The sequence below is a fragment of the Adiantum capillus-veneris genome, chromosome 3 (genome assembly GCF_014529385.1).
Source record: "Adiantum capillus-veneris isolate H3 chromosome 3, ASM1452938v2, whole genome shotgun sequence".
In the NCBI taxonomy this organism is placed as follows: Eukaryota; Viridiplantae; Streptophyta; class Polypodiopsida; order Polypodiales; family Pteridaceae; genus Adiantum; species Adiantum capillus-veneris.
In genome coordinates, this window is record NC_140933.1 from 146,681,291 (window position 1) to 146,704,958 (window position 23,668).

A 23,668-nucleotide genomic window follows, 5' to 3' on the forward strand; every position below is an offset into this window, starting at 1 on the left:
TATTCCGGAATGAGAATCTCCTCGCTCTCTTCTACTTCAGGTTGCTCCTCAAGCTCCTTGTCGACTGACACCTCACCCTTGAAAGGTTTCAAGAGACTCACATGAAAAGCATTGTGAATCTTCCAAGTATCTGGCAACTTCAGTCTGAAGGATACATCATTTATCTTCTCTTGAATTTGGAAAGGGCCATAGTACCGCATTCTTAGCTTTGTAAAAAGCGGCTTCTTTCCCTTCCGTTTCCTTAGGCGTGCCTTCTCAAGCGGTAAGAGCACCCAATCATCTTCCTTCAACTACAAGTCGCGTTGATGTCTATCAACTGCCTTCTTATGCCGTGCTTGAGACTTCTCAAGAGCCTCACGAACCTTGGCAAAGGCAGTGTTCAAATCTCTCTACAGGCACCACAACAAAACCGCTCAATCTGGTCTCTCTGGCAAAAAAAGTATCCAAAAACCTATGGTAGTAGTTATCCAATGTATCTTTCTCAGTCATTCTCAAGTGATGCCAAGCCATGATGAATATTCATCCGATATCCAAGTTGAGTTGAAAGTCTTTTTGAATTTTAACCACGATACGTAACAACAGAGTAGACCCCCATGTCTATGCAGCTCTTTAAGTAAGATGCCGCCCTTCACACCTTGGAGTGTTCTGTGAACCGACCTCTAGAGAAGGCGACGTCAAACTGTTGTACTAACTCCACCAAAGGCAAATACTTTCCCCGTTGAGTCTTTTGATCCAAAATATAAGAATTCACCAAATCCAAAACCACTGAAATGGCTATCTCAAATTGCCCATCTGTCTGCGGGTGGAACGAGGACGAGAATTGCAACCGTGTGCCAATGTTCTCCTAGATTACCCTCCAAAAAAAACTAGTAAACCGGGGATCTCTGTCCGAAACAATGGACTCAGACATGCCATGTCATCGGAAAATTTGTGAGAGAAACAGTTTCGCCAAATGATCGGGCTTATTTGTCTTCTTCACCAGAATAAAGTGGGCGTGCTTGCTAAATCTGTCAATGACTGTCAAAATCCCATCATGCCTACTTTGGGGCTTGGGAAGATAAAAAAAAATAAAAATAAAAATGAAATCCATAGCAATAGTTTCCTAGGGGCGGGAGGGTATGGGTAAAGGTTGTCGAAATCCTGGTGCCTTATGCCTGTCAAACTTGACCTTTTGGCATACTATGCATGTCATGTGACACATCCAACCCTATGTGTCTGTGGACAAGCTAGAACATGACAACGGTTCAGTCAGTCCAATCAGTCTAGCTTAGGAAGTGTTCTAGATGCATATCCTCTGGTTGCACACAGCATGATCATCAGCATTACTGTCAAAATCAAACAGAACCCATCAGGAGCATTTCCTAGTGCATTAAACCTATTTTCCCTACTTTTGACATTTTTCACTTATTATTTTAAGTGACTTTTGTTGGGAACTGAGTAGGGCAAATTGGGTAAGATAATATATAAGCAAAACTAGGCTAGCACTATTTGGCAGAAGAGCAAGGAAAACACAGGCCAAGGGCAGCATGTTCCCCCTCTCTCTCTCAAGCAAGACTTCCCCCCCTTTGGTGGCGTTTTCCTCCAAGCAAGGCCAACATTTGACCACCCATCACCCTGGCTTTTTCAGCACTCAGCATCATCTCCATACACCACAGCAGATCAGCGTTTTACCACAACATATCAGCGTTTTACCCTACAGAAAATCAGGGTTTTAAGCCTCAGCCTGCAGCGTTTTTCAGCCTCAGTGCAGCGCTTATAACCAGCGAAATCAGCAAGCACATAGCCTCCAAAACCAGCGTTTTTCCCACAGCTTGATTCAGCGTTTTTCTTGCAACCTAAACCAGCGTTTTTGGGGCTGACATTCCAGCGTTTGAAGCAGCAGAAACTGAGCCATAACCAGCGTTTTTGGGCTGCTTTATTCAGCATTTTTGCATCATCAGATTTCAGCCCTTTTGGCGTTTTTTGGACAACAGAGCAAGCACTCAGTTTTTTAGCCATAGAGTCGGTCTCGTCGTCCACGTCGTTGACATCGACATAGCCCCTAGACTTGCATCAGTATCATTCATCCACTTTTGTACCAGATTGTGCAATCAATAGTAGACCACTCTCGCCATCGAGAGTGGGACCTTCGGAGGAGGGTTTTACGGCTCTGGTGTCGTATTCTCTTCTCTATCTCTCAGTCTCATGCACCTTCACGCACAGTGTCCATTCACTTGTTTTGTGTCCATTGCACTCTCTCATTAAGAACGGAAGGCTCTCCCTTCCGTAAGTAAAAGGAACCCTTGATCACAGTTCGGAGCACTCATCTTGAGCAAAGTTCAACATTCATTCCGCTGCACCTTACATTGGTATCAAAGCTTTGGCAGTGTTCTGTATCACTCAAAGAAAGAACCACATAATTTTTTTTGCTTGTTGCGGTCGCACGTAACCCAAGTTCACTTGGGAGTTTTGTGAACTTAACTGTACCACAAATAGTGATTGTTGTGCCTTTTTAGACCTTGAGATTTTTCAGACTCCCTTGGGATTAGAAGTAGATATCTATGATAAGCGCCTTGAACCAGAATATGCCAATCTAAAAATCATCCGCATGCCTCACATTTCTTCGAACATTTCTCTTTTAGCTAAGTACGGTGTCATTTGCTCTCAACTATTTAGATTTTCTCGTCTTTGTTCTAGTAAATCTACTTTTGTTGTTCAATCTTGCCATCTTATTTCTTTACTAGTTGAAAAAGGATACTCATTACAAAGAATCATGAAAAAAGTTCGTTCATTTTTGCATCGTAGTAAGTTTATTTTTAGTGTTTCTTCCTTTGGAATGTTCAAGATAATCAGTAGTAAATTCAATAGAAGTGGGGAGCTAAAAAGCCGACTTATTGTTTGACTTAATAACACCTTATGTTGTTGTTTTGATCTTTAGCGTTTCTAGTATTTTCACTATAGCTTGACAATGGCTAGCCTTTATCATGGCTGAGTATGTCCATCACCTCCGGAGGGTGATAGAAACTCAGCTCGTTGGTTTTGTAGAGTACGTTCAAAGCATGAATGACCTCTATGCAAACCTGCACCTACTCTTGGGCACTGACGACGTGAGTAGGGATGTCATAGCTGTTGTCCAAGCTATGCATGATAAAGGTGATAATCTTATTCTTCCTGTTTGGACAAGCAGTGAAGTTGAGATCACATATTGTCAAGTTTGGTTCTTTGCTCTTCGTAGGTTTGTAGTAGTATTCATTTTTCGATTTCATATTTAGCTTACCTGAGGACTTAAGAATGTGTTTCGTTATAGGTTGTTGTGTGAAGTTTGATTTCTAGGATTAAGTTTTTAAGATGTCTTATCCTTTTTTTTTTTTTTTGCTTAAAGTTGAGTACTTGTTTTAAGCCAAGTAAGTTGCGTCAACTTATTTTACACATACCTTTTTTGAAAACATTTTTAAGTTAATAATGTTTTGTTTTATCTAGTTTTGTTTCGAAGCAATCAAAGTGATTTAGTTAGTTAGTTTGTTGTTTTTGTTTTTCTTTTCTTTTCGTGTGTCCCTTGCTTTTATAGTTTTATGAGTGCTTTATTCCCTCTTATAATTCGTGAGTTCAGACTATTCTGAACTTATGAAGGTATACCTTTTCCTTCAAAGGCTGTGTGAGACACAACATTGTTTTCCGCATCAAATAGGCGTTCCGTATGGAATAGCTTGCAACTAGCTCCCGACACTGTACCCGGTGAAAGATATTTGCAAAATCAGTATTGGTGGCGTACTAATTAATCATATCATCGAAGCTACTTGATGTATCGCGGAAATAGCCAGAACGAAGGGCTTTCATGCATTTGCCACTAAATTCTTCTGTCCCTGATCATGGACTATTTGGAAATGAAATTGTGACAAGATGTTAGCCCACCGCATTTACTGTAATAGACTTGGACACTCCAAGTCAAGAATAAATCGCGACAACACCAAATAACCACTTCAAAACAATTCACAGATCACAATAGATTTACACTGGCCCGACGGAGTTCCGTACCTAGAGATATTGGCCCCAAAGACTGGCGCCCCTTTCGGTATTTCTTTATGTATTAATCAATCATCAAAGTACAAGAGAGCGGTTAGGGTTTCGCTCTCAGACTCTGCGTCCAGATGCTCCGAGAATTGAAGGCCCAAGCCACTTATTTAAAGGTTTACAAGGGATGCCAAAAGCAGAGCCCCAAAAGCTTGAAAGCAAAAGCCTGAAAGCAAAAGCTCTTTTCCCTCTCTCACAGAGAGCTTCTGAAAGCAAAAGCAACTGATTTCTCCCTCTCACAGAGAGTCAATGACTGAAAGCAAAAGCATCTCCTCTCTCTCTCTCTCTCTTTCTCATTGTGTAGAGAAAGCATCAGAAACTTGCGTTGCCCAGAAAAGCAGCCCGCAAATCCCGCCACAAATCACGGAAATCCGTACCAGCTGCTGCCACGTGGCATCCCGGAAAAAATTAGGGTTTGCTGCAAATTAAGGTTTCAGCCAGAAATTAGGGTTTGCAGGAATTTAGGGTTTCAGCCAGAAATTAGGGTTTCTACTATCCGCCACGTCATCACTTTGTGACATACCCCCCTCTTGAAAGCATTGTAATCGACCGCGATTACGCCTGCAAAACCGACAAAGCCATAAACCGTCTTAGCAGACACTGACTGTTAGTACCTACGTACTAGGAACACACATCTAGCACATGTACCAAATCGACAGTCACATCACACGACATCACAGGACATCACATGACATTCAACATTCATTCGGATCTTAGAGCATGATTTATCGGCAATGTAGCTAGCAATCACATCTAGGTCCAATCGGGACCTCATCGATGTCCGATTGACTAACCCCTATTGCAACCATGTCTATTCGAGATCAATCAGACCAAAATGCTGTAGTCATTTCGTCTATCAGTTCCTGCACTCAAAAGAAGTGAAGAAACAAATCAATATCATTATCAAGAATTCCATTTCATAAAGTCATACAACAGAATACTGTCAGCTCTCAGTATCCCTGAAGCTCACAGAGACATCAGTGACTCTAGTATCTTAATCAAGGCATCTATTGACAAAGGAGCGGAGTGACTCTCCTCTTTGCATCCCACTGCACTAGATCTCCGGCCAAGCTGAATTCTGGGTTCCATTTGGAGTAGACTATGCTAAACAAAAAGCATCGAGGTAAAGTTTTTCAATCTGAGGAGTATCTGCTAAGTCCTCCTCCTCCATCCACTTCGCATCAAATGCAGGAAAGTTCTTGAACTTAACCAAGAACCGCCTTCGGACTTTACGTTTAGTCTTCGTATCTTTATGTGCCAAATCTGTTCAGGAACAAGGATCTTCTCGTTTTCTTCCACTTCGGGTTGCTCATTAGGCTCCCCATAATCAGGCACATCACCCTTAACAGGTTTCAAGAGACTCACATGGAATGCATTGTGAATCCTCCAAGTATCTTGCAGTTTCAATCGAAAGGAGACATTGTTTATCTTTTCTGTGATCTGGAAAGGTCCGTAGTATCGCATACTAAGCTTTGGAAAAAGCCTCTCCTTTCCCTTTTTCTTTTGTAGGCGTGCCTTCTCAAAACGTAAGAGCACCCAATCATCCTCCTTCAGTTTCAAGTCGCGACGATGGCGATCTGCTGCCTTTTTCTGTCGTTCTTGAGACTTCTACAAAGTCTCGCGAACCTTGGCAAAAGCCGTATCTAAATCTCACGTATATTCATCCGCTTCAAAGATCTTATCTTTCGTGCTCAGGAAGGGTGGAACCTTCGCCGCACCTTCAACAATCTCAAATGGCGCCTTCCCCGTCGAAGAGTGTATCGTGTTATTGTAGGCAAATTCCACCAAAGGTAAGTATCTTTCCCATTGAGTCTTCTGATCTGAGATATAAGACTTCAATAAATCTAGAACCACTGAATTGGCAATCTCGGATTGCCCGTTAGTCTGCGGGTGGAACGATGACGAGAACTGCAACCACGTGCCAATGTTCTCTCAAATTGCCTTCCAAAACAAACTCGTAAATCTGGGGTCTCTGTCGGAGACAATCGTCTCAGGCATGCCGTGTAATCTGAAGATCTCGGCCACAAACAGTCTCGCTAAGTGATCCAGCTTGACTGTTTTCTTCACTGGAATGAAATGAGCCTGGTTGCTAAATCTGTCAATAACAGTCCAGATACCATCGTGACCACTCTGTGTCCTCGGGAGATCAAAAATGAAATCCATCGCAATACTTTCCCAGGGGCGGGTGGGTATGGGTAAAGGCTGTAACAATTTCTGTGCCTTATGCATGTCAAACTTGACCTTCTGACATACTAAGCAACTGCGCACAAACTCTTCCACATCCTTTTTGAGTCTCGGCCAAGAGAAGTATCTCTCTACCCCTTTCATGGTGGTAGCAATGCCGCGGTGACCCGTAAAAGGTGGACAGTGGCATTCAGTCATAACCTTTTCCCTCAACGGCTGCGTAATGCACAACATAGTCTTTTTCATCAAGTAGCCTTCTCGAAGGGAGTATCCAGCTACTATCTCCCCATCCCGTGTCCGTGTGAAAATATCCGCAAAATCTGTATCTGTGGCATACTGATCGAAGCTCCTATGATGTATCGCGGAAATAGCCAAAACCAACGGCTTCCGAGACAAAGCATCTGCCACCACATTGTTCTGTCCCTGCACGTGGACAATCTGGAAGTGAAACTGTGACAAGATGTTCGCCCACCGCATCTGCTTTTCCGAAAGCTGCTTCTATGACAAGAAGTAGCGCAAACTCTGCTGGTTTGTAAAGACAGTAAAATCCGCTCCGAGTAGGTAATGCCGCCACTGAGTGAGCATGGATAACCGCCAAAAGCTCTTTCTCATATATCTGTGCTGTCATCTCTGGCCTAGAGAACAATCGGCTCTCGTAAGGAATGACATGGCCTTCTTGCATCAAGACCGCACCCAGACTACGACCACAAGCATCACAATATACTTCAAATGACTTCTGCAAGTCTGGCAAAGTCAAAACTGGTCCCGTAGTCAATTTCTCTTTCAATGTCTGAAAGGCAGTCACCTCTGTGGATCCCCACGAGAAAGGGACTCCTTTCTATATCAAGATATGCAAAGGGGAAGCAACCTCTGCAAACTTTTGAATGAACCGTCTGTAGTACGAACACAGTCCCAAGAAGCTTCCAACTTCATGGACATTCTTCAAATCGGGCCAATCACGGATAGTGTCTATCTTGGCCGAATCCACTTGCACTCCTGCTGCTGAGACAATGTGTCCCAAAAAGTTATCTTTGAAGCAGATGATCTCTGTGTTCTGCCTCATTCTTGGAGATAACAATGATATCATCAAAGAAAGTGCCAACAAATAGCCTGTACTCTTGAAAAATCCTGTCCATCATCCGGTCAAATGTTGCAGGAGAATTGGTTAAGCCAAAAGGCATCACCAAAAACTCAAATAATCCAAAAAGTAGTCCAGAAGACTGTCTTGTAGACGTCTCCCGTCGCGATTCGGATCTGATGATATCCACTCTTTAGATCAATCCTGCTAAAGCACAAGGATCCCTGTAACCTGTCGAGTATATCATTGATCCTAGGAATCGGAAATCTGTTCTTGATGGTGATTTTGTTGAGAGCTCTATAATCAATGCACATTCTCCAAGATCCGTCTTTCTTCAAATCTAACAACAATGGAGAGCAATACGGTGAAGTACTATGCTGGACAAGACCCTTTTCCAAGAGGTCTTTCACTGGGTTCATAATCTTTTCATTCTGTACTCGGCTCACACGGTAAGGTGGCCGGTTCGGTGGCGTGCTTCCAGGTATCAGGTCAATGGTATGATCTTCAGGCCCTCTAAAAAGCAATCGGCATGAGTGTGGAGAAAAATCTTGGCGTGCTTTTGATCAAGTCAAAACATATTCAACCTTTATCCATCGTTCAGTTCTCTCCCAAAAGAATGAGTAAAGAAAGTGAAGTTCATCAAGTAAAATTCTTTGAGCCCTTCATTTATCAAAGTCGCTTTCTCGGCCCGGTAGTCAACCACGGCGTAGTACTGTGGTACCAAGGGATCTTGAGTAGAACGTCACTCGCATGCCCTGAACACCCCTGTCATTGCAAACGAAGTTTGCCAATGCTCGGTGTAATGGCAACATCCCATCTGGGTGCCAGTCGAACTACCTCCGCCTGTGGCGTCAGTCCGTCATGCGTAACTCCAAATCAAGCTGCCAATTCCAAGTGAAAAGAAGTTGGCCTTGGCTCCTTCAAAAGAGCTTCCTGATCCTTCACTTTGCCCCAAAAGCGGCAAAGTTTTTACTTTTATTCATTAGATTTGGTACAGGTTCTAGGCCATGTGGTACCAGTTCTGCTTTTCTATCTGCCTTTTCTGCCAAGTTCCTCAGCTGCTCTCGAACTCTCAGGCCTGTCATCGTCTTTATCATTCTGTTCTTTGTGTGCCCTTTTAGGGCACTTTGCGGAGATATGTCCCTGTTCCCCGCATCCAAAGCACTTCCCCTCTCTGATGAAGCGAGCTCTCTCCTCAGGAGTAAGCTTGGGTCGTGCATCCTTTTTCTCTGGATTGCTCTTTTTCTTTCTACTTTCATTCCCAGAAGTCTGTTCGGCTTGTTGTGTCGTGGCCTCATCTGTGGGGTAGGTCAAACTGCCAGAGTGAATGGCAAAGCCCCGCTTCGCATGACTCATCAACTCCTGAATAGAAGCTGACTTCTGTTCCAAGCAGTGATCTCGGATCTCTGTAGGTAGACCAAGGTGAACCGCTCAATCTGTTCTCTGAACAAGATCTTCTTGAATGAAGAGGCGGGTAAAAAAAAAAGAGCTCCAGAATCTTTCACAGTAAGCATTGATTGTATCTTTCTTGGTCATCCGAAGATGATTCCAAGCAGCTCGTATATCTCGTTCATATTCTTGCGTCAACCAAGAAAAAATAAAAAGCTTCTTAAATTTTAGCCATTTAAGTGGCGCAGTCTTGTTTAAGAGAAGCGTGGACCACCAAGTACGAGCATTCCCTTAAACTCTCGGACTTTCTTGCTTTTATCTTCAAGAAAGTCATACTGGTTGGCTTTGTAAAAATTCTTCTTGTTCGCATAAAAGTTTCCGTCATCGGAATTTGAGCTGTCTGTAGACGAGTCCTCAGTAGAACTGTCAGTCTCTAGGCGAGATTTAGTCTTCTCTTTTCTGTCTTCTTCGCTCGAATCTGAAGAGCTAGAAGAACTGTCAGAAGAAGAAGAAGAAGAAGAACTAGGTATTCCTTCAAATCGAACACGCTTCTTCTGTTTCTTTGCCTTGGCGACCCAAATATCCCGGGAACAGTGCCTTTCTTCTGCTTTTTGCCGTGCTTTTTGGCTTTCTTTTGCGCGTCAAAAAGCTGAGCAATCCGTGCATCAACCACCTCTTGTAATTCCTTCTCTGAATACTGTTTGTGGTCAGAAGGTTTCTTGAGAGCGGGTTTCAGGGGTGGTGGTGTGGTTTTCTGCGACTGTGCATGCACTTCCTGAAAAGAAGTCTTGCTCATATATTTTGCCAATTTCGGATCCTTTGCAAAATTGAGCATCATCTTTGTTGCATCGCCGATCAATTGACGACGCTTCATCTCTCTTTGTTCCGCCTGAGTAGGCCGAGGCGGGCCATACTCTCTGTCAAAATCTTTGTTGTGATCCCTGCCCGCATCTCCAGATGCAGAGGGAGTCGATTGATCCTTGCGTGAAGCCATAGGTGCCGCGGAAAAAAAATCGGGGATCGGATTTCCCATAGAAGAGAAATCGGCCGTGCTCTGATACCTCTGTAACAGACTTGGACACTCCAAGTCAAGAATCAATCGCGACAGCACCAAATAACCACTTCAAAACAATTCACAGATCACAATAGATTTACACTGGCCCGGCGGAGTTCCGTGCCTAGAGATATTGGCCCCAAAGACTGGCGCCCCTTTCGGTATTTCTTTATGTATTAATCAATCATCAAAGTACAAGAGAGCGGTTAGGGTTTCACTCTCAGACTCTGCGTCCTAATGCTCTGAGAAGTGAAGGCCCAAGCCACTTATTTAAAGGTTTACAAGGGATGCCAAAAGCAGAGCCCCAAAAGCTTGAAAGCAAAAGCTCTTTTCCCTCTCTCACAGAGAGCTTCTGAAAGCAAAAGCAATTGCTCTCTCACTTCTCTCTCACAGAGAGTCAATGACTGAAAGCAAAATCATCTCCTCTCTCTCTCTTTCTCATTGCGTAGAGAAAGCATCAGAAACTTGCGTCGCCGAGAAAAGCAGCCCGCAAATCCCACCGCAAATCACGGAAATCCGTACCAACTGTTGCCACGTGGCATCCCGGCAGAAATTAGGGTTTGCTGCAAATTAGGGTTTTTGGCAGATTTTAGGGTTTGCAGGAATTCTAGGGTTTCAGCCAGAAATTAGGGTTTCTGCTGTCCGCCACGTCATCACTTTGTGACATCTACTTTTCCAAAAACTGCTTCTATGACAGAAGAAGTAGCATAAACTCTAACGATTTGTGAAGACGGTAAAGTCAACTCCCAGTAGATAGTGTCGCCATTGCGTAAGGGCATGGATAATTGCCAAAAGAGCTCTCTCAACCCTTTTAGGACGTGAAAACATCCTGCTCTCGTAAGCTATGACATGGCCTTCTTGTATCAAGATTGCTCCCAGACTACGACCACAAGCATCACAGTAAACTTTGAATGGCTTTTGCAAGTCTGGCAATGCCAACACTGGTCCCGTAGTCAACTTTTTCTTGAGAGTCTGAAACGTCGTAATCTCTGTCGGGCCCCAAGTAAAAGGAACCTCTTTCTGCAAAGAAGAAGCTATCTTTGCAGATTTTTGAATGAACCGTCGATTATATGAGCACAAGGTCAGAAAGCTTCAAACTTCATGAACATTCTTCAAATCAAGATAGTCTCAATTTTGGTTGGGTCCATCTTTACCCCTTCTGTTGAAACGACGTGTCCCAAGAAATTTATCTTAGACAAGAAAAACAACTCGTTCTTTTTTGCATTTATAACCGATTTATGCTTTCGCAGTGCATGGAAAACTTACAACAAGTGGTGTTTGTGTTCTGCTTCATTCTTGAAGAAGACGATAATGTCGTCAAAGAAAGTGCCCACAAACGATCGGTACTCTCTGAAAATCCTATCCATCATGTAGTTAAATGTAGCTAAGAGAGCTATTGTCTAAACCAGGAGTCTGACTCTATTTAGAGACTAATGTAACATGCTAAGCAACGACTTGGAATGCATGGCGGCTCATTGACTTATCCGACGGACAGGATAATATCAACCTCAACAGGGCAAGAGTCTGCCAGTGAAAAGAATGAATCAAGGGAACTAGATGACAGCTCATCACAGGAAAATCTGACGCAAAAGCTGAAAATCTCCGCAATTTACGGGACTGCCGTACGGTGCCACGTCAGCATGCCAGTGCGTTTCACGGAATTCAGTCCTGCTGTTTTGTAGGGTTAGGCCAGGGTAGATTTTAGGGTTAGGGTTTCTGGTAGAAATTAGGGTTTGCAAGTTTTAGGGTTAGGATTTTCAAAATTAGGGTTTTCAGCAGCTGTCAGGGTTTCCTCTTGGGCAGCCACGTCATCACTTTGTGACACTTCAAGGTAAAGGTTCACAATTTGAGGAGTATCTGCCAGGTCCTCCTCCTCCATTTACTTCGCATCCAATGCAGGATAGTTCTTGAATTCAACCAAGAACTGCCTTATCATTTTACCTTTTACTTTTCTATCTTTATGTGCCAAAATCTGTTTTGGAATGAGTATCTCCTCGTCTTCTCCACTTCCAGTTGCTCATCTGGCTCCCCATCATCGGGCACATCGCCTTTAAAAGGCTTCAAGAGACTCACATGAAAAGCATTGTGAATCCTCCAAGTATCGGGCAGATTCAGTCTAAAGGAGACATCATTTATCTTTTCGGAAATCTGGAAAGGTCCATAGTATCTCATGCTAAGCTTCGGAAAAAGCCGCTCCTTTCCCTTTTTCTTTCTCAGCGTAAAGACCAGCCAGAATATCCCAAGCATGTTTTGCAGATTTTGTTAAACGAATGTGAGGAGTAATGGTGCGCTTCATAGAAAACACAATCAACACAATCAACGCTCGAGCCTGCGCATCCTTTACATCCCAACAAGCTTGTTTTGCCGTAGGCAAAACAACTCTAACAGCAGCAAGACCTGCAACATCCTCAACATTTGGAGCACCCAATCGTTCTCCTTTAATTTCAAATCGCGACGATGTCGATCTGCTGCCTTTTTGTGTCTTTCTTGAGATTTCTGCCAAGCCTCCCGGCCCCTGGCAAAAGCCGTGTCTAAGTCCCGTGTGTACTCGTCGGCTTCAAAAATCTTACCTTTCGTTGCTTGGGAAGGGTGGAACCTTTGTAGCACCCTCAATAATCTCAAATGGCGCCTTTCGCCGTTGAAGAGCGAATCGTGTTATTGTAGGCAAATTCCACCAAGGGCAAATACTTTTCCCATTGAGTCATCTGATCCGAGATGTAAGACTTCAATAAATCCAGTACGACTGAATTTGCAATTTTCGATTGTCCATTTGTCTGCGGGTGGAAAGATGACGAGAACTGCAACCACGTGCCAATGTTCTCCCAAATAGCCTTCCAAAACAAACTTGTGAACTGCAACCGCGTGCCAATTGTCTCAAGTATGCCATGCAATCTGAATATTTGGGCAATGAACAATCTCGCTAAGTGATCCGGCTTGACTGTCTTCTTCACTGGAATGAAATGAGCTTGCTTGCTAAATCTGTCAATAACAGTCCAGATACCATCGTGCTCACTATGTGTTCTCGGGAGATCAAAAATGAAATCCATTGCAATACTTTCCTAGGGTCGGGTGGGTATGTGTAAAGGATGTAACAATCCCTGTGCTTTATGCCTGTCAAACTTGACCTTTTGGCATACCAAGCAACTACATACAAAATCTCCACGTCCTTTTTGAGTCTCGGCCAAAAGAAGTATCTCTCCACACCTTTCAAGGCGGTAGCAATGCCGGGGTGACCCGTAAATGGTGGACAGTGGCATTCGGTTAAAACCTTTTCCCTTAACGGTTGTGTAACGCACAACATCGTTTTCTTCATCAAGTGCCATCCCGAATGGAATATCCCGCTACTACCACCCCATTCCGTATTCGAGTGAAAATATCTGCAAAATCTGTATCCGTGGCATACTTATCGACCATATCCTCGAAGCTCCTATGATGTATCGCGGAAATAGCCAGAACCAACGGCTTCCGGGACAAAGCGTTTGCCACCAAGTTCTTCTGTCCCTGCACATGGACAATCTGGAAATGAAACTGTGACAAGATGTTCGCCCACTGCATCTGCTTTTCTGATAGTTGCTTCAATGACAAGAAGTAGTGTAAACTCTGGTGATCTATGAAGACCGTACAATCGACTTTGAGTAGGTAATGTCGCCACTGAGTAAGAGCATGGATAACCGCCAAAAGCTCTCTCTCATATATCTGTGCTGTCAATTCCGGCCTTTAGAACAATGGGCTCCCGTAGGCAATGACATGGCCTTCTTGCATTAAGATTGCACCTAGACTACGACCACAAGCATCACAATATACTTCGAATGACCTATGCAAATTCGACAAAGTCAAACTGGTCCTATAGTCAATTTCTCTTTCAATGTCTGAAAGGCAGTCACCTCTGTGGGTCCCCACGAGAAAGGGACTCCTTTCTTTGTCAAGATATGCAAAGGGGAAGCAACCTTTGCAAACTTTATAATGAACCGCTGATAGTAAGAATATAAGCCCAAGAAGCTTCTAACTTCATGGACATTCTTCAAATCGGGCCAATCACGGATAGTCTCTATCCTTGCCGGGTCCATTTGCACTCTTGCTGCTGAGATGATGTGTCCCAAAAAGTGTATCTCTGTTAGGAAAAATTCACTCTTCTTTGCATTGATCACCAACTTGTGATCCCGCAATGCCTGAAAGACATGCAGCAGATGGTCTCTATGTTTTGCCTCATCCTTGGAGAAGACAATAATGTCATCAAAGAAAGTGCCCACAAAAGCTTTGTACTCTCTAAAAATCCTGTCCATCATTCGGTTAAAGGTTGTTGGAGCATTGGTAAAGCCCAAAAGGCATCACCAAAAACTCGAATAAACCGAAGGTCGTCCGAAAAGCTGTCTTGTAGACATCTCCCGGCGCGATTCGGATATGATGATATCCGCTCTTCAAATCGATCGTGCTGAAACAAGAGGATCCCTGTAGTCGGTCTAGAATATCATCGATCCTTGGAAACCGAAATCTGTTCTTGATGGTGATTTTGTTGAGAGCTCTGTAGTCAATGTACATTCTCCAAAATCCGTCTTTCTTCAAAACTAACAACATTTGAGAGCAGTAAGGTGAAGTATTCGGTTGGATAAGACCCTTTTCCAAGAGGTCTTTCTCGTGGTTCATAATCTCTTCATTCTAGTTCGGCTCACTCGGTAAGGTGGCCGGTTTGGTGGTGTGCTTCTAGGTGTCAGATCAATGGTATGATCCTCAGGACGAGCTGGTGGCAACTCGCCTGGCAGGCCCTCAGAAAAGCAATTGGCATGCGTGTGGAGAAAATCTTGGTGTTCTTTTTCTAGATTAGACATATTTGTCCTATGATCATCATTCAACTCTTTCAAAAAGATTGAGTAAACAAACAGACTGGATTTCATTAATTTTTGAAACGATCGAAGCCGATACAATAGGGACAGACTCGCCCTTGAGTCAGAGTCCGAACTATCCGAAGACGAGTCTCTGTAGAACTGTCAGAAACTGGGCGAAACTTAGGCTTCTTTGCCTTTTTCTTGCCCTTTCCGAAGCTTTGCTTTTTGCTTCGCTTTTTCCCTTTCTTGTCTTCTTCGCTCGAGTCAGAAGAGCTAGAAGAACTGTTAGAAGAAGAAGAAGAACTGGATGCTCCTTCAAATCGCACATGCTTCTTCTGCTTTTTTGCCAAGGCAAAAGTAGATTGACGACCCAAATAACTTGGGAAGTCAGTTCCTTTCTTCTGCTTTTTGTCATGCTTTTTGGCTTTGTTGGTTGCGTCAAAAAGCTGGGTAATCCGTGTATCAACCACCTCTTCCAATTCTTGCTCTGTAAACATCCTCGGAGTAGGAGGTTTCTTGAGTGCCGGTTTGAGGCATGGTTCTGTGGCCTTCCGCCATTGAGAGTGCACTTTGTCAAAGGATGGCTGAGTCAAAAATTTGGCAAATTTCGGATCCTTCGCAGGTTGATCATCATCTTTGTCGCATCGTCAACCAATCCCATCTCTTCAATCTCCGCTTGAGTAGGCCGAGGTGGGCCGTACTCGTGAGAATCTTCTTCGTGATCTCTTCTTGCATCCCTAGATGCGGAGGAAGTCGATTGGTCTCTGTTTGAATCCATAAGTGTCGCGAGAAAAGGATTGGATTTCCCGGTAGAAGAGAAATCGGCCGCGCTCTGATACCACTGTAACAAACTTTGACACTCCAAATCAAGATTATACTGTGACACAACAAATATTCACTTCAAAACAGTTCACAGTTCACAATTGATTCGACACGGCCCGGCGGAGTTCTGTGCCTAGAGATATTGTCCTCAAAGACTGGTGCCCATTTCGGTATTTCTTTTTGTATTAATTTGCGCTCAAAGTACAAGGGAGTGGGAGGGGTCTCAATCTCAGACTCTGCGTCCAGATGCTGTGAGGAGTGGGAGCCCAAGCCGCTTATTTATTTGTTACAAGGGATGCCAAAAGCAGAGCCCCAAAAGCTGCCAATCTTTTATTAATAGCAACTTAAAATAAAGCTACTTATCCAGAGCTTCTAAAAAATAAAGCAAGGTTTTCAAAAAGCTTCTAAAAATTTGCCTAGTATTCTCATGCACCAAAATTTGCAATTCTGTACAGATGCCGCTTTTTCGGCCGCAATTTGCGCCGCAGATCACGAGTCCATATGGCATGCCACGTCAGCAAGTCTTCGTAATTTCCGGGACTGCCTGCCAGAGAGAGTGTGTGAGTCTGCTGCAACATCATGACACGTCACCAGTTTGTGACACGAATTGCGGGATTGTCCGTACAGTCAGCCACGTCAGCATGTCAGCGTGTTTTGCGGAAGTTTTGTACAACAACCACGTCATCATCTTCTACGCTTTGTAAGTGCTGGCCCCGCTTTAATTTTAGTGCCTTTAGGTCCCTTGGGCCACATCGGACAGGTTCCCATAAGTTGGTAGGACTTCTTCTTCTTCTTCTGGTGCTTCCTCTTTGGGTTTAGGCCCCTCGGCCGGGATATGCAGGTTGACTCCGTTCTTGAGTTGCTTGACATGTCAGCAATTTGTGACATCAGTGCTTAGAGTCAGTGGAAGGTGCATCGGAAGTGAATGTTGAACCTTGCTCAAGATGAGTGCTCCAAACTGTGCTCAAGGGTTCCTTTTTACTTACGGAAGGGAGAGCCTTCCGTTCCTTTAGTGAGAGAGTGCAATGGACAAACAAAGTGGATAAACACTGTGAATGAAGGTGCTGAGATTGAGAGATAGAGAGAGAAGAATATGACACCAGAATGTTGTCAAAACCCTCCTCCGAAGGCCCCACTCTCTATGGCGAGAGTGGTCTACTATTGATTGCACAAATCTCTACAATGCTTGGACTTCCCGACGATGTTGACGACGATGAGGACGACGACGAGACGGGCTGAAATCAGAAAATGCTAAGGGCTGAAATCTGTAAATCTTTATCTGCTGAATTCTGACTCTATGTCGATGACGATGTTGATGGCGATGATGCAACGACGACGCTCTGAAAACGCAGATGCTGAAATCTGCGTTTTCCGGGCTGAATTTGCAAACTACGCGAAATCTGACCATGCGGCGAGGATCTGCTGTGGGAAGGTGAGATCTGCGAGGTTCGGGGGTTCTGCGATGTCTGACTGCTGAAAACGGAAAACGCTGGTCCTTGAGGTCTTGTCGCGACAGAATTGCAAAACGTTGGCTGTTATGTTACTCCAAAAACGCTAGGGCTAATCTGTCTTTTTGTGGAAAACTGCTAACGCTAGGGTTGGTCTGCTGTGTCTTGTTGTCGCCAAGGTTGATCTTCCATGCAAAAACGCCAGGGCTGGTTCTGTGGGAAAAACGCTAGGCCTTTGTTGTGATGCAAAAACGCTAGGGCATCTTGGGGGGATCCTGCTGAGAAGGTGCCTGTTGAACGCGAAGTTCCTGCTGCCTCTTCTGCCAGAAAGTGCTAGCGCTAGATTTACTTATATACTTGCTTGCTAAATTTGCCCTACCTAGTTCCCAACAAAAGTCACTTAAAAATAATAAGTGAAAAATGTCAAAAATAGGGAAAATTGGTCTATGCACTATAAAAATGCTCCTAATGGGTTCTGACTGTAATTTGATGATCATGCTGATTGCAACCAGAGGATATGCATCTACTCTAAGTGTCTGGACATGCACGGTCTGCGAACAGACTCACAAAAGTGTCAGATCACTTCCTAATCTAACTGAACTGAACCCATGTCCTGAAGTAGCTTGTCACGTACACATAGGGTTAGATGTGCACGTGACAGTCAGTGTCTATTGAATTGGTTTGTGGCTTATGTCTGATTTTGCATGCGTTATTGAGGGCGATTACAATTCTTTCAAGAGGGGGGTATGTCACAAAATGATGACGTGGCATGACCACCCGGACAAGGATCAGATAAAAAGTTATTCCCAACTTTTGGGGGTTCTATTCGATGGGCCTAGGGGACACAAAGACAATAAAAATAAAGATTGCGAAGGATGCTCACGTGGCAGGCAGTATGACCCCCGCAATTTGCATACTAACTGCCGGTGTGGCAGCATTGTACGGACAGCCCGCAAATCGCGCTGATTGCTGACGTGGCACCTATACAGATTTCCGTGATTCATGCTGCAGCTTTTGGCACCATGGGACCACATGCTTTTGGGCCAGATGCTTTTGAGACTGAAGATTTTCATTTGAATGCTTTTGGGGCTCTGCTTTTTAACATCCCTTGTAAGAATAAAAGAGCCCTTGGGGCCTCACTCTGCAGAGCATCTGGACGCAGAGTCAAGAGCAGAGGTCCCTCGGGAGTTGTACTTTGAAATGTTAATGATAAAGAAATACTGAAAGGGGGGTCAGACTTTGGGGCCAATACCTATGGGCATGGAACTATGCCGGGCAGTGTCGACTCTCTCTCTCTCTCTCTGTCTCTCTCTATTAAACTTCAGTGATTTTGAAGTTTCTGTTTGTGTGTTGCTATTCATTTCTTGCTTGGAGTGTCCAAGCCTGTTACATGGGCTGGTTTCCGTTATACTAAAGGATGGTGACACCTCCGGTCTCCACCAATGAAGGCCTATCAAACTCATGTCCTCTGTGTATGAGAATTGGCTCGCATGGTTGCTACCTGGTTGTACCCTTTCTTTTTAGATTCCATTCATACATTGTAGAGAGGTTTTGTCCAGGATTGATGTATATGAGGCAGCTGCGTGGGCGAGATAGTTGGACCAGCCACTTTCTTTTGTCCTCCTCGATTCTTAGAAGGCATATGATCGATTATTTGGGCTTTCTAGAGGGCACCTTGCAGCGGATGGGATTTCTGACGCAATGGATTCTTGGTATGTCTTCTCTTTATAGATCTGTGTCTAGTGCGGTTACTATTGGTGGATGCATATGTTGCCGTTTTGGCTTATCTCGATTGGTATGGCAGGGGTGCCGCCTCGGTCCATATCTCAAGAGCTGCAGTTCTTGAGATCACAAATGGAGAGTTTCTGCGGATCCTCAACATGATTCAAGGAGAAATCATGTTTCTTAATCAACTGCTTTTGGCTAATCTGCATGGTTATGATTACCTGCTTTAGTCTGATCAATGGCTGCTCTAACACAAAAAAATATTCCAAAGATTGAGATAGCGCAGTTGCATTCCCATAGGCCATAGTTTCAGGTACAGGTTGCTAATACACCATGCATCCGAGCAGGGCACACTTCTCAAGCAGAAGATCACTTCTTCTCCTGATTTTAATGAGCAAGTGCTTGCATGTTCCCATTCTTGGCACTAGTTCATGTCTGTATCACTTTGTCAATCTCTTGTGATAAGGTTCTGCTGTTCTCTCTGCTGGGAGAGTTGTTTCTCTATTATCAATAGTCATTGCATTTTATTGGGATGCACACTTTCACCGTAAAAGCTGCAAGTCGTGATCTGCTAATCCTTTGGTTGAAGGTGATGGATATGCTCACACACATTAATAAAAGAGTGAAAGATCAACCTTCTATCAAACTTCCCCTGCTCGAGTTGCTCGCACTGTACCAGAATGAAAAGTCAGAGCCTATAGTAAAAAGTTTTGCTCTGGTCTACTTGGAGATGTCCTTTGATCGGCATCCAAAAGTAAGTTTGATTAGGGGTTTGTTCTTCACTTGAATCAAAAGGAATTGCTTTAGAGTTTGTTTTCTCTCACATCTGCTATGCTGAACTTTTTAATTTCTTGTAGGATGACCTGGATTTGGCTCCAGAGCTGCTAAAAAATTTATCCCAAGTTTCTTTTCAGCAGCAAGATATTCTTCTTCGACTGTCTGCCAAGGTGGGTGTTATCTAGAATACAGAATGCTACTCGTCAATACAGTTCACAGTGACAACTTCAAGTTAGGCATGTCTGACAAAAAGTGCCAGTGGGTGCAAGTCTTTTACTCTCACTTAATTTTCTTCCCTGTAATATGAACTGAACAACTCCATGACAATAGCTCCTCTTGGTATGAGCACTAGTATTGAAGAACCCTTGAAGTAGTTCATTTTGTGAGAACTTGGACCGCCTTTATCAATTAGGTGTCTATATCTGAACTTTTTGGTAGTTTTTTGGAAGCTAAGGACAGAAGCTTCTGTATAGTTTTCTCAATTACCTTGGTCATAATGTCCACTATAAGCTAATTTCTATCTGCAATGCCTAAAAGAGCATACAGCCTTGTTTTACAGTTAAGAAATAATATGCAAGAAGTATCGAGCGATGGTATTTTGATAGCATGGCAAAAATCTGGATAAAAACCACCACGACACTATGAGAAACGTTACTTGGTGAAATGCATGAGCAAAACTAGCAAACCCTTGTTGTGGTTGCTGGAGATAGCAAGCTGATGCAAGACAAAATCAGTTGCTGCATATATTGAAGAAGGTACTACTAAAATAATTGATTTTCTGAATGTATATCTTCAATTCTGTCTTCCAAATTTGTGGATACCCTTTTTCAACTTCATATGGGTGCAAGGATAGGCTGTTGTCCCCACCTTACCATTATTGCATTGTCGATGATTTTCTTGCCCACCTTGTCGATAAGTTTGTGAGTTCACCTCGCCAGCTCCTTTGCCATGGCCTAACACTTTCTTCATGGTATGGATTGTGTGGAGGATTTCAATTTCATTGAAATTGGCTCGATTGGCAATGGACACACAAAACAACAATCATCTCAGATAGAGCAAGAAGAAGAGAGGGCTTAGAATCATTGAGAACAGCTTGGAGGACAGAGGCTCCAAAATTTTTTTAATCCCTGGCGCAAACAAGACCCTTTATTAGTTTTTAATTTGCCCAACAGGCTACATCTCCCCTATCAAGACACTATACAAAAGAAGAGGGAGACTCCCATGATATACAACACAAATACATCGGCTAAATCATGATAAGGGAGGGGGGGAAAGCCCCACATGTGGGCTATACTGCCGGTGGATAATGTGGTCGTGGGGAAAGGTCTTGGCGGCCGTAGCTGTGAATGAATGCTGGTGCCGTCTCTCAGCCCTATCGGAGCTGCCCTGCTATGCTCTCATACTTCCCTTCCAGAGTGTGAATAAGCTCAAGCCAGACAACATACATATTCATTGCAGTAGGCTTGGGTCTCCCCTCAAAAACTTTGAAGCAACGGACCCATACAAACCATAGGCCAAGGCTACTGATCAGCTCCCACCCGTAGTCTGTCTCCTGCATCCATAGCGAAATCAGGCATCGGGCATTGCTGAGGACATCCTGCCTGAAGCATGACCTGTAGGCTGCCCTACTCTCTCATAACTTCATGCTGACCCTGAGCAAGCTTACCATGTAGTGGCATTCGAGGTTAAAAACATATCTGGAAGAGTGGAGACCATAGAAAGTTCTTGACAAGCCGCCTGCTGATAGCGATGCCCTCTGTTCGACAGCGGGTTGAAACGCTGTTCCCTTGCCTTGCTTAAGGGTGACGCTCCCTTCCTGGCAGAAAAGGTGCACCCCCATCCCACCCAGCGTTTTACACTACGGGTTGAAAAGGGAGGACAGTTTTTGGACTAAACAGAGGGAGAAAGTCTTGGCTAACAAGCAGGGATTTAGGAGCGGCTGTGCAAAGGCAACGAACGTTTGGATGAATGGTTTCGGATTTGTGCCAGGCCTCTTTGGCAGGTGTGAAAAAGGATCGGCCTGGAAGGAGCAACCTTTGGAGGCCAATTTTTGGGGAGAAGTGAAGATTCGTGATCGATCTAGCTTCGTGAAGGGCATTGGAGGCGTTTTCCCCCTTGCAGATTTTGGTGGGGCTTGGTGGAACTTTTCAAGCCTTTTGGAGTGCAAGAAGGTTTGCAACGTTCGTATTTCACTTATTTTGCTATATTTTCGTAGTCCAAAACGCATGCTCTCCTAGTCTCGTAGTCCAACTATATCTAATTTCCAATATGCGTTATCAAATATACTAAAACCAAGTACAAAACACACAAATGCATTGCAAACTCCACTTTTACAAGAAATTCTTTCTCACATACACACCAACAATAATCACAAATATTATATTTCTATTTACACTTTCAAACTGACATATGAACTTGATAATCATAAAAATTGATATTTTTAATTATCACAATCAACATTCACTCCCAACTTGCCCAGACACACTTCAATATGGGCTCCCCTTGCTCGAGCGCATGCAACCACAACCAAAACCAACTATTGGCTATGGATAACAAATTAACCATCTAGTTAGCGGCCTATGCTTTGACACAGTTCTCAAGGAAACCGGAAAATTGTTTGGCTCAAGATCGTGAATCCAAAAGCAAATGCCCGAGTTCGCTAGAGGACAAAGTCAAAGGTCAGCTTGACCAGATGGCAGTACCCGTACTCAATTAGCTGCCTTAGTACCCACGAGGTCCGACAACGGTTGTTATAAATGTGATACGACGCTTTGATTGGCTCAGGAGTTTGAAGCCAAAGGCAAGCAGGAACTCACAAATAGACAAAGACAAAGACAAGCTGGACAGAGATTACGATAATAAAGATTGACATAGGAGATCGGCATGGCACACGTGGCGGCAGCCACAGTGGCTTCGACGTCAGATTTCTAGTCAAAGTGCAAGTGTCACCACCCTTGCAAAATCTGAATCTTCAGCATATTGTGTCTTCATTTCGTCTGGTTCACAATGGTATAAAATTGACACTGTTGAAATTTGTAGCTTTGTGACAACGCATCAGCCACCACGTTCTTTTTCCCTTCCACATGCACAATCTGAAAATGGAACATTGACAAGGTTTTTGCCCATCGCAAGTGTTTCTCAAACAACTTTGTTTGTGTGAGAAAGTATGGCAAGGTTTGATAAACTTTTTGGACAACAGAATCAACCCCTAGTAGATAATGTTTCGAACTAGCGAGAGCGTGAATTATTGCCAGCAATTCTTTCTCATAAACTTGCAAGTTCCTTTTGGTCTTCAAAAGAATTCTGCTCTCGTATGCGACTACTCGGCCGTTCTACATTAGAACTGCACCAAGGTTGTGGCCACATGCATCACACTGAACCACAAAAGGTTTCGAAAGATTTGGCAAAATGATTACCAGATTTGAAGTTAGCTTTCCTTTCAAGTGTTTGAACTTTGAAGGCTAGAATTTCCTTGGCTGTCCGCTTGAAAGTAACTCCTTTCCCTTGCAGTGCATGGAGTGGAGAAGCAATCTTAGCAAAATTTCGGATGAACCTCCTATAATAGGAACATAAGCCTAGAAAGCTTCGAATGTCATGTAGGGACTTCAAGTTTGGCCATGACCTAATTTCTTCCACTTTGACGGAATCCATACGTACCCCATCCTTTGAAACAATGTGCCTAAGGAAGTGAATCTCTTCCAAAAAGAATTCACTCGTCTTTGCATCAATGAGTAGCATGTTCTTGCGTAGCTCATTGAAAATTGTGGTCAAGTGATCCTTATGCTCCTCTTCAGACTTTGAATAGACAATCATGTCATCAAAGAATGTACCCACGAAGTTTCTATGTGGTCTAAATATTCTGTGTATCATTCTATTGAACGTGGTAGGAGCATTTGTGAGACCGAATGGCATGACAAGAAACTCATAGAGACCAAATGTTATCCTGAACGTAGTCTTATGGACATCTTGTGGCTTACTGATGGTACCCACTCTTTAGGTCTATCCTGGTAAACAGTGACGCTCCCTCAAGTTGATCAAGAATGTCATCTATCCTCTATATGGGGAACCTGTTCTTGATGGTATTCTTATTCAAAGCGAGATAGTCAATGCACATGCGCCATGAACCATCCTTCTTCTGCACTAGGAGTATAGGCGAACAAAAAGGAGATTAACTTGGGCTGAATCAGCCCCTTCTCTAAAAGCTCGTTGACCCGACTCATAATCTCTTTTTGCTTGGCTGCACTAACCCTGTACGGTGGCTTGCTCGGTGGACTAGAACCTACACAAGATCTATGGTATGATCCTTAGGTCTCTCAAG

General features: G+C 43.7%; 1 protein-coding gene across 3 annotated transcripts in view; it reads left to right on the plus strand.

Moving 5' to 3' along the window:
• Positions 1-23,668, plus strand: part of LOC147461881 (ARM repeat superfamily protein) — a 247,357-nt gene that overhangs the window by 4,562 nt on the left and 219,127 nt on the right. For 2 of the 3 annotated variants that reach the window (XM_086509347.1, XM_086509349.1), the window contains exons 2-3: positions 19,163-19,327; positions 19,431-19,520. In XM_086509347.1, the coding sequence (XP_086365473.1) occupies positions 19,163-19,327; positions 19,431-19,520 (255 nt within the window). Of the gene's footprint in view, positions 1-18,407; positions 18,561-18,652; positions 18,887-19,162; positions 19,328-19,430; positions 19,521-23,668 lie in introns of all 3 variants that reach the window. The other variant, XM_086509348.1, reaches the window with a different exon arrangement.